Consider the following 14,562-nt stretch of genomic DNA (forward strand, 5'->3'; position numbering starts at 1 on the left):
CAAAACCAAAGACTGACTTTTTTTTTTTCTTCCATTAAATAATTATTTTGATAGTGTACAGCACGCTACCCTGCACACAACCGGGCTTTTTCTCCTTCCAAAGCAATTTTCTTAATTGAGTGAGTGAGGTCTGCTTGGAAAGAGAGCTTACACACACTCTTTCCCTTCGTGTGCTTTCTTCTCCATGTAGGATGCTGGTGAAAATCTGAGCCTGCAGCATCCCACAGGAGCACAAACTGCAGGACAAGGCTACCCATAGCCACAGCAGTTCTACCCAGTAGTTCTACCTGCAGTCCTGTGATCCGTGGCAAGAAGAAAGATTTTACTAATAAGTACTGGTGGTGGTTACTGACCTCAGGTAGCCCAGCTCCTGCAGGAACGGTGCCTGGCCAACGGAGGAGCTCTAATACCAAAGCTGTGGTACACACACAGTAAAGCTGCTAAGTTACCTGTACGCTCCATCTGATCAGCTCACAGATAATACAAATACGTTACAGAAATCTTACTGATATTGACCCTGATATGCAAACACTACGTCAGACGTCAGAAAAATGGCCATTTGCTTACATTCACTGTCTAAAGTTTGAAGAAAGTCATTCCAATTCATGAATGTGCAAAATCTTTTCCACCATCAGAACAGAAACTGCTCGTATTTTCACAAGGTCTTTTATTTTATTTTATTTTATTTTTAAAGACGGAAAGAATGAAAGAAGGAAAGAAAAAGCTTCTCCTCCTCATTGCCTGCATTTTCCATTCCATTTTAATATGTACAATGAAGACTATGCATAAAATACCGATCTTCTTCCTGAAGAAGCAGGGATGGGAAGAGTACATATTTTCATACATATGCAAGCCTGCAAGCAAACACAGAAAATACATACAGCAGACAAGCAGTTTAACAGGATTTAATCAAAACTGAAATTAAGACCAAACCCCTCATCACACTTCCCTTGCTGGGAAGGATCACACTTGCAGCTTTTCTGAGAAGCAGAAGCATAAACCCCCTCAAAATGTAAAGTCATAACATGTGGTTTGTTTTTTTTGTTTTGTTTTGTTTTGTTTTTCCCCTTGATGTACCACAGGCCACAAAGCTATTGGGAAACTAACTGTGTTGCAGGGATCCAGATGAGTTGTGCTGCTGAATCTCATGGCACTCAAGGAAGAGCACGCACTTAACAAGTGGTTTCATTCAAAGAACTGGTTTTAAGAAGAATTTGAACAAAAATACTCATTTGTAATAAATATTTCATTTGCTCAACATGAAGAAGAATAAATTGAAAGAATGAAGATCTTTACCTGATCTCCCTCTCGTGATTAGGAAGCTGTAGTGTACACAATGCCAGAGGTAAAACTTGTTGCTTATTCCTAAACATTTAGCCGACTTGATGAACACAGATTTATCACTGACAGTTTTACCTTGCCTAAAAGGAGAGAGTCCAACAAATAATTGCTCCCACATCAATATTAGGAAGGTCCAAACGAGAAGGACTTACCTACTTGGATGTAATGTCCTTGCCCAGCCCCTGCTGCTTTTCCCCACAGCAGGCTGACTGCAAGGTGGCCTCATGTTTAGCTACTGACTAATTAACGTGGCCTGAAACAATTCCTGCAGGGTAATTGCATGCTGAGTACACGTTAATCGTTTTGGTACCGACTTCTGTTTGGATTCCACTTCTGTCAATAACAGCTCAAGCATTTTGAGAAATTGCTTAAATGACTTGCAAACCAAAGAGCCTTTAATATCTTTATTCATCATTATAACTGGAGAAGTTTGTAACTGTTGAGCCTGGGGCCTCAATAAAATAAATAATACTTATTCTTTCCAGTTACTTAAAAACAATTTTTCTACTTTAAATTACAAAGTTTTAATTCCCTGAGACATATCCAGAATTCACACAATTGCAGATGAGATTCATTTCCAAGAGACAGTATGACGTTTCTCCCATTAAATAATACTTTCATTGCTCGTAATCTTTTACACGATCAAGTTGGAGAGAAATTCTTAAACTTGTGCAAAAAAATCTCCAGTTGACGTCTAATAAGACTGGAGACTGGTAAAAGTCCACCTGAACCAGTCAAAAGCTAGCTGTGATTTCACCTGGTAATTTGTTTTCTTTGATATGTTTGCAAGAAAACCTGAAGAGCAGAAGATCACTGCTGCTTTAATACTGTAATCTTTGTCGTTGGGTAGGAAAATACACAAGTCTGGACAAACCCAACACTGAAAAGCACTGTTGTCGTGGTTCATAGCCATGACATTTTGGTAACCACACAATGAAGAGCCAAAGAGGAAAACGAACCGTGGAAGTTAGCACAAGAGGTTACAGCAGAGAGCCATGGTGTGAGGTGCAGTAAAGCTTAGGATAGTAAATGTCACCGTAGCTTCTTTGGTGGAATAAACATCAGCAGATGGCTACTTCCTAGGATCTATCTGTTACACAAAACCATTCAGTAAACCTGTTTGAAGGCTGTTTCAATGCTTTCAATGTGATGCCTGTGACCGATGACCTGCACTATGTTTAATAGCTGAGTTTGAGTGGAGAACGGTTAGAAAAGGGAAACGGTGTTGTGTCAGCTTCCTTTCTGAGCAAGCACAACCACTGCAAATACTCGGGGACGTTATTTTCCTGCCCAACTTGCACAGCTTTTGCGTATGTAACATTACAGCTTTCACTTTGCGTTCCAAGAAGAGTTATTTTTCTTTAATTCAACTAACACAAAAGAGGAATAAGAATGAACAAAATCTGTTCACTTAAAACTTGAGGCCAAGATTTTTTTGGAAGTTAGTTTGCAGTTCTGTTCATGGTTCCATTAAGTTTACAAATTTTATTCATTTGAAACAAAGCAGTAATATGCAGCTCGCACGTACAAAAAGGGTGCGAGTGGGCAAGTCTAGGCTTTCTCTCACTCTTCCCTTCCCACACGAGACAGAATCCAGGGTCTCTGCATAAAGAAAAGTTACTTCAGGATAAACGAACAATTCCAACAAAGAACGACAGTGAGCAAAGCACACAATAAAACAGAGAGCATCTGCCCGAGAAGCCCACGAACACACTCCTCCTACCAAGACTCAGCAGATTGTCAGGCAACCATTTGTCAGCCCTGTGTCTCCCCTACTGCTCGCCAGACAAGCAGGAATTGGTTACTCTTCTATAACTATGCATGCAAGCCAAATAAAGAAACATTATATATATATATATATATACACATATATATATATATATTATCTATGTAGTAGTATCTCAGTATCTTCATCAATCACCCATTTGGGAACATAGCATCATGTGCTTACCCACAGGGACACCCTTAATCCGACAAAATTTAACAATACATAATTACATAAGTACATAATTACATAAAACCTTTCCTCTGATACTCTCAGCCTGCCTGCCCAGAGCTCTGTTAATTTTTGTATTAAGTAACAATTGAAACATCAATTTTACAGGTTTGAGCAACAGGCAGAGCCATTAAATAAACTGGTCAGCATCACAGCATGCATTAGAAATTTGGTGATGAAAAGCAGAAGTGTGTTGCCAGTACGGATGGGGAATGAGGAAAAACTAGCAGCACAGCATATTAAGAAATTACATTATTGCACAAAACAAGAAATTTTTTGAGGACCGTCAAGGGTCCCTAAAATAAATCAGAGCTTACACAGCAGCAAGGCTGCATGGGTGTATTTCCAAAGCATGGAGACATTTATCCTCTGACATCAAATATGTTTGCATATGTAATATCATCAATATAACCAATACAACCAGTTTTCTATTAGAAAAATAAAGTAGAAAACTTCAGCTTCAGCTAATAAAACCTCACATTGACAGCAGAGCTAGAGTTTCCAGGCCCACGCAAACACCAGAGGGAAATTAAAGCCAGCAGCCTTCTCCGTGGTTAGTTGAACTGCAGCGACACGACCAAACCAAACACACCAGGCAGCTTTGGTACCTCGCCAGCACCGCTGACTGCTGGAGCACACGGAGCTCTGCACAGCTTGGAGCGGCACATCAAAAAATGCACCCTTGCCTTGCCCCAACAGCATCAGGTATTCCCCCAGTCTTGTTGCTGGGGTTTTCGCACCAGGCTTATGTTGTGAAGGGCAGAGACCCTTGCTTTTCCGTCACAGGGGTAATATCTGCCATCCTTTCAGGACACTGTGACGCTGGGAGAGCGTCAAGGAGAATGGTCTTCAACCCTTTAGGATTCATAGGTCAATACTAAACACTTTTGTTTGCCACTTCAAAGCTCACTGGAAGCCAGGACCCTGTATGTAGCAGAGGCAGTGTGTCAGCAGCTGGGCACTCATTTATCAAGCAGCTGCTGAGCTACACAGTTGATTTATATACCCGGTAGATTGATGGGGTTATCACAAATAAATTAACTCAAAGGAGACAGGCAGGAATTAGGTGATGAGGTTCTTCTGGTAAAGAAAAAGTAAATGAGATAATTATAAACAACTATCTAAATTTTGGAAAACCGTATGTAAAATGAGAACACCATGAAAAATAGATCAGAATTGCAAATTTGTGTAGAAACTAGTGGTGAGAAAACTGGATTACCACCTTTCTAGGTGTTAATCTGCAGAATATGAGAACTGACCCAAACCGTTACTCTACTCACCTGGGCATCCTCTCTTCTGGGAAATAATCCTCCTTCTGCAGGGGCTCATTTCCCACCACGGGCAGCAGAGAACAGGCTGGGGAATAACACGCTAGCTGTATGTCTCAGGTAATTGGGTAGGTTTAACTCAAGGAACACAGCTTTCTTTGGGGTCCTGGTCCCAGGACTTGATGACCATTTCCCTGGGGGAACGCAGAATGAGAACTGAGCAGAAAATTCCCTGCCAGTATTTCGCCTTCAATTTCAGGTTTTCTGGCATGTGTGTAAACAAAACTGCCAGCCAGAATTTGGCCCCATATGTGTGACCTCTAAAACATGGCACTGCTTTCATTTGTAATAAAATACATCTGCTGTCCTTCACCAATCTGGAAAAGCACACCTTTTAAGTGATTTTCCTATGTAATTTGAGTTCACTGACTCATTTTTCCTGCTAGTGAAAACAGGCACAGCTCCAGTGCAGCTGATGGAGTTTTCCTCAATTAAATCCAGAATGCGATTTGATATCTTTCAAACATAAAAAAATCGAAAAAAAAAAAAATCAAAGCATGTCATGAATTGAAACATATCAATGAAAATAAAATGGAACTAAATATGGTACCTAAGTGAATAAATCTGTATTTGTCTCATTCTTCTAGAAATTACCAGATTTTGCTCCTAAATGTATTCTGCAGGAACACCACAGATATCTTTCTTCCTACAGTGAGAGGTAAATTTTAAGAAGTTATTTAAATTTCTAAATCCAAGTAGCAAAAACTACATAGAGAATACTTTTCCATGGCCACAATTGCATAACATCAATAACAAAATATAGTCCCTGGTACTGCACATTAACAATGTGCATTTATCTACAACTTTACTTGTAATGCTAAAATGCGTTATTACGCTAACAAAAATTAGCTGAAAATGCATTTTCCCTTTCCCTCCTCTAAACTGTGTGTTTGAGTCTTAAAAAACAAGCCATCTTATATTTTTCTATTAGGAAAACAAAACTCCAAAGCATATATGTTATAAAGTCATGTATGTTACACATAACCTCGATTCCTCTGCATCCACAGCGGGGCCAGTTTCAGCGTAGCTGCTGCCATGAATTATAACAGGCTCCTCGCCCCCATCAGGTTATAATTAAGCCTATAACTATAGTAAAGGCTACAGATAACAAGTTTTTCTCACAACATTGCTTTTTGTGTTTTCTTTTCATTCGAACATTTACATTAAAGGTAAGATTGAAAAACAACTCAAGAAAGGGTTCTGAAAACAGTCCTGAAAAGGTACGGGACTGACACAGCTTCACAGCAACCTTGGATTCTGCCAAATACAGAATATTCATTTCCATTTCTCTTCCATCTCTTTGTGATGATGGGAGAAGCGGGTCCATCGCAGTGTCTCCCACTGAAGCAGTCCCAGCACTCGGCAGCTCCTGCTGCGTGCATTAACCTTGGCGATCGATCTGCAGCCAACTTTAAGATCTGGGGTTATGATTCTGGGGCTGGCAGGAGAGAAGTACACATTTCCTCTAACTTGTCTCTCTAAGGCTGGGAAGAAGGACAGGGGAAAAAAAAAAAAAAAAAAAAAAGCAGAATCTGGACCTTGGCTTTAAACTCTTGACTTCCAAATTTCCTGAGTAAAAACCTTGCGCAATTAACTTCTTTCAAGACGTTGGTTTGAACTATAAATACATCCCAGGGGAAATAAAAGGCTAGGCCAAGGCAGCACAAATGCCACAGAGCACTATTTTTTCTACGGTTAATTGCAAACCCTTTGGTTACTGATGCCCTTCTGAATATTTTTCCTCTCACCTTCAGATAACTTATTCCCTGCACCTCTCCTGAGGAACAAGCTAGGGTGCTGCCCGTTCTGGACTCCTTCAGAATTTAATGAAGACATTTGGCCTCTTCCAAAGGACTTGACTTGATCCTGAGTGCTGAGAAGGTGATTAATGAGACACACAGAATTAGTGTGGTGCACAATAAAAGCAGAGCATCCTTTCCTATCATCGTGCAAGAAAACACGAACTAGTTTCAGTATTACTTATACTTCTTGCATTGACTAAGGTCAATGAGAATTTTCAGTCGGGCAAGGAAAGGTAACATACATCTTTTCACATATAAATCTGATTGTATTTAATTATTTGCCTCATACTCTGTAGGAATTGTCTTTACCTGTCACTTTCATTAGGAGAGCAGGGATCTTACTTTGGTCACCCAGATCACTTTTCCCACAGGAGCAAACCGTTCTCAATCTTGCCAGTTAGCCAACTACAGCAATCTCTCTGTTCCTTTACACCTGTGAAAATATTCACTGCTGTGGAAGAGTCTACCTCATATTGAAGACTGCCTGTAAAAGTGACATAAAAGACTAAAAATAAAATTAAAAAAAATAGGCATTCAAGATGAGAAACAAGGAGCAGGAAGGGGATTTTCAAATGAAACAAATATCCAGCTTTGAAGGCAGTTCAAGAGAAGCAAAACATCAATTTTCCTGTAATTCCAGACTTGAAACACCTTAAAACCACGGGGATACATGCCACTCAGATCCTGGGCGGGCTTGATGCTTAGTCTTATTCAGACACTGATTGAGCAGCCATGACTGCTGACAGTCATATGTTTCGTTTTGCAGCTTTGAGGTCTGGTCTTAAATTTGAATGCACAAACCTTATTAAATCCACGTGTTTCCATCTGAATGTGTATTAGATATTACACCCATAAATTCACCAAGGCATACACTTCAATTAAGTTCCACCAATCCTAAAACAGACTGAAAGGCATCAGAAAGGGTTAAAATCTCGAGACACATGAAAGTTTTGCAGTTCCCTTTCCATAACACAGCCTGCTATATTTAGCAGACTGTTTGACATCATATACAATGACTGCACAGAGTGGCATTTGCATCTTCCTCCTACAAAAGCCCCATGCCACGAAAGTGCAGTCTTTATTTAGGTAGTGCTTACTAAGAATCCAGTACTTTTTTTTTTTTTTTTTCCCCGCAAATGTCCTTCTTTGTATAGGCCAAAACAGGTACAATTTTAACTCCAAGCCCCATCACGCAGTTTCTATTACAGTAAATGCAAGTACTTGAGCTAAATTAGTTGAATTAAGAGCTTCAAGGTGAATCCCTTGTGAATTCAAATCTTCTCAATGTCCTGAGATGTTCTTTCAAGCCTACCGATACTTTTGTTATAAATTCCAGCACTCTATGATGATTTTAAAGAAGCCCAAGAACTGCAGATGCTGGATTAAAAACAACTTTGATGTCTTCAAAGGACTGATCAGATGTCAAGGGCCTTGATTTACAAGCATAAATATGTTTGCATTTGATGTATTATTACCTAGAGATCATAGATCCTTTGCATTCTCTCGGAGGGTTGACAAAGATTTAAAAAATGCATACTATGCATCAGAGTTTAAGAGGTGTGCCTCAAAGACAGAGGAGGTTTTAGTTTACATCCACGGTTTGATAGCAAGCTTCACTGAGAAGCTCTGCTTTATAACTCATCCCATAGCTGTCCACTGAGTGGCATCAGGATCTGGGTAAAGTGACTTAACTAGCACGTCAGCGTGCCTTTTCGAAGCTTACAATTGTATAAATGTAGTTTGTTGGTGTATTTTGGAATTGGATTTCAGGATTGCAAACGCAGATATGCAAAATCATACTTAGTCATTGTGCACATAAAGAGGTTCCCTTATTAAAAGAAAATTTCCGCAGACAAGTTAATAGCCTAATTCATTTATCATTTTATAACGGCGACACAGTGATTAATTTCCAGTTGAAATACTTAGTGACAAGAAGTAATAAAAAAGGAAGAAAATAGGCTTGAAAGTTAAGCAGTGAAATTTCTGTATCAAAATCTGCATTTAAATTTCCAAATGAAGATGAAGAAAGCTTGCACTATCATTTCAGGAATGCTGCAAGAGTCTTAGGTTGCTGAGGCTGCAAGAGCTTCATTTTCAAGGAAATAAAGCCAGAGTCTGCCCACTGAAAATGCAAATTGAACATATAATACAGTGGAGGAAAGCTAAGTGGATTTCATCATAGAGTTAAGGCTATATTTAAAAGGAAACATTTTAATAGAAAATATTTTTACATTTGTGATCAACTATTTCACTTAGATTTTCATTGTAACATACTCTACCTATACAGTATAAACATATACATGCAATAAAAATGTGTCTTGATTGCTGTTTCAGATTGATACATTTCCTGTGCTTGATACTACAACCAAAAGAATCCAGAGTCCTCAATGTCTCTGTCTGCCAATGAGGTTTTTCAAACCAAAGAAATATTTTCTTAGCCACTGTGATCAAGCTTTGCAGAAGCAAAATTTGAGCTTGAATGTCCAAAATTTAGGTTTCAACTATATAGCCTAATTCAAAGTTCAACAAAGACCATTTGATTTACTGGGTGGGTGCATCCGTCTCTTAGATCAAAGTTTTACCAGCAAATCTGCCTTGATTGATTATTCTTGCAGGAGTAAATCCAATGAAACACGAGTACAATTGCTCATACAGCCAGAGTCTTAGAAGAAGGACATAGACCTTTTAAAAATAGGGTCGCAGCATTTTAGAGATGAACTCATTTCAAATTCTGCATTGGAAAAAAGAAAACTGACCTTTACTTCCTATGTTAATGAGTACCATAGACAAAGTATGATTTAATCATTAAAATGTTTATTTGAAAAAGTCTGTGGTGTCTAAATGTTTTCCTTTCCCAATTTAATCCTTAGCGTGAAATATTCATATCTGAACTGTATTCACCTCTTCAGCTGAGCAGTTCAGTCATGATGTAAACTGCATCCTGCAGCCCTTTTTCACAAATCCTGGGTTTGAAATTTGTAAGTTTGGAGTACTGAACTCCGAGCTACTTCTGTTGGTAGTATTGTGCAAACTAAACAAAGCTATAGACTGTAAGAGCACTTCTCTGGCTTTCGATGCTTCTATATTCTGCTCCTGGGATATCTGAAAGCTGATCTGATTCAGGTTGTTCCTTATCAAACTGCAGGTGAGGAGGTTTCTTACAGAGCCACACCTGGTCAAGTTTTCTTCAAAAAACAGTTTGTAGAACTCTGCCACTTTCGTTTCCATGTAGTTGTTGAGCATGGAGTTTGAAAGAGGCTCCTCGCAGAGCATTATGCTCCTTTCTCCAGCATCATCTCCAGGCAGGGACTGACTGCCTGACTTGTCAGGATGCTCACACAGAGGAGACTCGCCAAGAGGAATGTCTATGGACAGTATAACAGGGCCATCAGGAAGTTCGTCACACACGTGGTCCAAAACACAACCTGAATCACATGTATGGTCCCCCACGCGGTTTCCCCCAATATGTAAGTCGGGATAGTTTTGATAAATGCTGTTGCATGACCAGGATCTATACAAATCCATCTGTTCGTTATATTGCTCTCTTCTGGGGATGTGTAAAGCTGGTGATACAGTTCCTTTAACAAGTGTTTTCTGATCTCTTGCAGGAAACCCTAGTATGGGTCTCTGCTGAGGATCTCTCTTGTGTTCCGTGTCGCTTTTAGCAGAGATCCTATCCTGCGTCTCACATCCATCAGCAAGTCCTGTAATTTTGGGGTTGTCTACAAGTTTCTCTCTCCAGTTTCCCTCTTCATCCTGTTTTGCTGCATGAGACTTGTGAGGCTTATCTTGATGACAGCTTTCTTTATACACGAGACTAGTTAAGATGCCTTCTGCCAGCATGATGACAAGTGTGAGCAGCAGTCTACTCACCAGAGTTCCATGGAGTCCTGTGAGGGAAAGAAAGATGAGCAGAAGACCTCAAGCGTGTTTGGAAAAAGAAGTATAACAAAATAAAAAAAAAAAATGAACAGTGCATATTTCATAGAGATTTTGCTGTGATTTTGCTTTTTCTCCAGAATATTTGTTTTTAGCAAAAAGCAAACTGTGTGCTTTTATACGAATTTAATCTCTATACCCAGGTCAACAAAATCATTCTGAAGATACCAAGGCGGCATTGACAGGATTCTTCATCTCTAATATCACATTTCCATACCTAGGTGTCTCTTCTGCTTTGTGGCTAGTTGAGGTGGTTCATACTCGTGAGCTGCTACTCTGTAAGGATTTAAAAAAAAAAAAAAAAAAGTGATTTCACTTGATTTCCATTTAGAGCTCGGACTGACCTAAATTCACTGAGGGAAAGATCATACCCACTCCTGTTGTGGAAGAATGAAGAAAGATGAACACAAGAAAATCCCTCTGTGCTTCATATATCTTTTTAATTTCTTCATATTTCAAGCACCTTCACACGTCTCTGGCACTCTCATGTTTTGAAATAGTGAAGGCAGGCAAGGGATGAGGCAGTTTTACTGAAGAGCACATACTAAAACTCCCGAAGAACAAGACTTTCTGGCACGCCCTTTCCTATACTTTCAAGAAATACAACAGAACCTCTATTTATATCACAGGCAATTAAAGCTCACACTACTTCTCACAGTGCTGCCAATTTACACCAGTACTGGTGCCACACAAGTCACCAGATAGCTCTCCACACAAATTAAACCTCTGCAAATTTAACATGATATTTGATACATAACCAAAAAGATCCCCTGCAACTCTACTCCTTTGCTATCAGCAGCCAAACCATACTCTAACTTATTTGTTCTGCAGTGGAACTTGATAGGTAAAGTCTTTTTTTGTTTGTTTGTTTTTAATCCCAGTACTCCTTCCAGAGAGCTATTCTAAAACTCCATTTCCTTGATAGATGGAAGTTTTCTACTCCCTCTGTAAATTTATGCATTGCCACAGTACAAGCATTTGCTTTTTCCTTTTTCAGGGCTCTTTTTTAGCTTCAATTGCACTGCTCCTTCCCAGAAGTTGAATGTAACGCTGGAATTTTGAAATGCCTGCAAGTCAGACCAAAGTAGGCAAGAACGGCAGCACACCCTGCCTTCTCCTGGTTACATTAGCATAACTGTTTACTTTATCTACCGAATCATTTACATATGCAAAAAGCAGGGCAACATTTTCTTCAGCACTTCTGGGACTTAGGAAACTAAGTGCTGTTTTCCAAAAAAAATAAGGGTACTTTGCAGTCTAAATCTCGCTGAATGTCAATGGTATTTGGAATACTGCATGCCTCGTTTACTTCTGAAAAACAGGATGCAGGTACCCAGATCCTTACATGCCTGAAAATTTTGCTGTATTGCTTTGAAAATGCTCACAGTGCTAATATAAAAGCTAAAATATGGTAATTGCAGCAGAATCGCATTCTCTTTTAAATAAAGTAAATGGTGCCACCGTTCTGGCACAAAAAGGGGGTGAGGAATAAAAAAATAAAAGGACAAAAAGCCGGACTTACCAATTCTAGTAGGGTAAGGAAGGTAGATAATCACATAGCCCCGAAGCCTCCTACTTCAGCTGCTGTAAGAAAACAGACTCTCACATACTCTTCCTTCACTGCTGACTGTGTGGGCAATAACTGAAGCACACATGATTCAGTTCCCCATTTTGTTGTCCTTTTAAAACAGAAGTGATCCCACTGGAAAAAGTGTGCAGTTCTTGAGAATGGAGTGACATCAAATCTAACGGAGGATGTTAAAAAATGAATTGCGATGTTTGTGACCGTGGTGCAATGCTGATGAGCTGGTAACTGCCAAAACACATCGTTTAAAAACAACCAAGATTATTAAATGATCAGGGTGTCTGTGCTTTCTCAGGCTGTTCAAAAATTGAAACTGGATTCCAAGAAACAATTCCATCTATGCAAGTTTAGTTATTTAGACAAAAGCTCTTAAATAGGTACTGCTAGTGTAGGGATAGGAGTGAGACCCAAATGTAAAATAAAACTAGAGTGTAAAGATAACATTATAGCAACATATTAATTGTAAACCATCATTCAACAAGTTTTGGCAGTAAAATAAGGATGTGCCTTAGAAATGAATTAATGAAAGGTTTGTAGTAACTATAAACTTCTATGTCAAATGAAGTCTCTTTCAAATTATTCTTCTTCCCTCATTTTCTCCTCCATTTCAGCAGTCTTTTGTTTTTATGGGAGCAGAATGCAAACTATTTTTATTCCCAGTGAATTTATATAAAAGTGGTTTCATATTTAAAGGCTGTTTTAAATGACTTTTTTTTTTTTTTTTAATCATCTTACACAACTAGTTTTTGCATGATAGACCAGGCTGTGACTTCCACAGGGCATTCCTGCCCCCAGCCTTGGAGGGGATCAGGCCTCACAGGAAACTGGCTGCTTCCAATTCCGCGTGGTTTAAACCTCGCCTCCTTCACCGAGCTTGTAATTAGTGCCAGCTGCAGTCACGTTTTTTTTTTTTTTTTTGTGAAGCAGCTTCAACAAAACAGCAAAGTAACGGAAAGATGGAGAGAAAGAAATCAAGTTAGGCAAGTTAGGTGTAAGTTGTTAAAAACAAGTCACCTTTTGTCTCAGTTCTATTGATGCAGATGCACTGATATCCAAAAAAAAAAAAAAAAAAAAAAAAGAGTATCTTTATTGCTAAGGTCTTCTTAAGGAAAAAAAAAAAAAAAAAAAAAAAAAAGTAAAATAAAGAAAAATAGAAAGAAAAAGAAAAAAAGAAAAAACTTGTATTTACAGACATGAAATCAGCAGGAGACAGAATAAAATTTATTTCAGAAGCTGAATACAGGTTGCAGTTGGAAGAAACAGCAACAAGACAAGTGTCTGAATCCTGAGGTTAAACTTAAATTAAAATGTATAAAGGACAAAGAAATTTAACTGTATCATTCACTTATGGGAAGAAAAATAAATAAATATTACACCATTGTGCATTATCACACACAATTATATTACATTATCATATTGTATGAACAATAAGGATCACAGCTTGTAAACAAAGTCCTTTATTTCAGCTCCAACCATGCCTTTTATGTGCACATAAATATGAAGTAGAAGCTAATTTTTCCCAAGTGTAGGCGATTCAAGTCTTTTGTTTTCCATTGAAACCAGCAGTACTTTGTTTTAACAACCGCGCCTTTTTTCAAGAGGGAAGAAGGGAAGGGAAGGGAAGGAGGGCGGCCGCCATTTTCCCCAGCCCCTGGCCCCCCGCGCCGCCATGGAGAGGGGGCGGGCCTCAGAGCTGATCGCCAAGAGGCGCGTCCAATGGGAAGGGCGGGGCGGGCTCGCCTCGCCCGCTGATTGGCGGTTGGTTGGGCGGTGGCGGCTGGGCGGGGCTCCATCCGGGTCTGTCACAGCCGCGTCACCGCCCTGAGGCAGGTACCGGCTTGGCCGTGAGGCAGAGGCGGGCGGAGCGATGTCCCCAAGCTCCTGAAGATGTCCGCGACAGACGGACCGCCGAGGGAAGGAATTAGGGCATAAAGGACTGAGCTTCACACTTAATATTCCACGAATGCAGCTTACATGTATTAAATAAATGTATTTTGTATACAGGGAATACCGAGGGTGCTCGGTACTCAGTGCTACACGGTGCTCACCCCCCCCCCACAGCTAATTCCTCCCCCTAAGGTGGCCTAAGTATTTAATGAGAATTAAAGAGAATCCCACACGAGTTGGTAGAAAAGTTTATTACAGTGCACATGGCTGTAATCAGGAACAGCAAGTGAAGGAAACAATGCACCCTTGCAGTTAGTTTTCTAAACAGAATGTTGGAACTGACTTCTATTGAGCTTTGCAAATTAGATTTATCTCAGTTATACAAGTGCATATACAAGTGTATATACAAATGGAAATCATTATATTGAGAAATGCCAGCAGAAGCCCTTTTCTCTACCTTACATTACGAAGCATTTTTTAAAATAAGGGCAAGTGGTACAGACAAGCAGTGGACACTATCAAAGCCATCAATATAACTTAGCTCTTGGGTGTACTTTTAGAAGAAAAATGATCCTATAAATGGCAAGCAAGCAGCTTGCTCACAAGCCACTCTTGGAAGAATTAAGTCACTGGTTTCCTTCAGAGCAATTCACCTTTCCACGTGAATTGAAAGCTGGGATTTGG

At 39.5% G+C, this 14,562-nt stretch overlaps 1 protein-coding gene across 1 annotated transcript; it reads right to left on the reverse strand.

Moving 5' to 3' along the window:
• Positions 1 to 9,389: 9,389 nt before the first annotated feature.
• Positions 9,390 to 10,310, reverse strand: LOC116494526 (protein CXorf21-like). The gene has a single exon (XM_032196443.1). It carries the CDS (start codon positions 10,308 to 10,310, stop codon positions 9,390 to 9,392), a length of 921 nt encoding a protein of 306 aa, XP_032052334.1.
• Positions 10,311 to 14,562: the final 4,252 nt, after the last annotated feature.

The sequence above is a fragment of the Aythya fuligula genome, chromosome 13 (assembly GCF_009819795.1).
Source record: "Aythya fuligula isolate bAytFul2 chromosome 13, bAytFul2.pri, whole genome shotgun sequence".
In the NCBI taxonomy this organism is placed as follows: Eukaryota; Metazoa; Chordata; class Aves; order Anseriformes; family Anatidae; genus Aythya; species Aythya fuligula.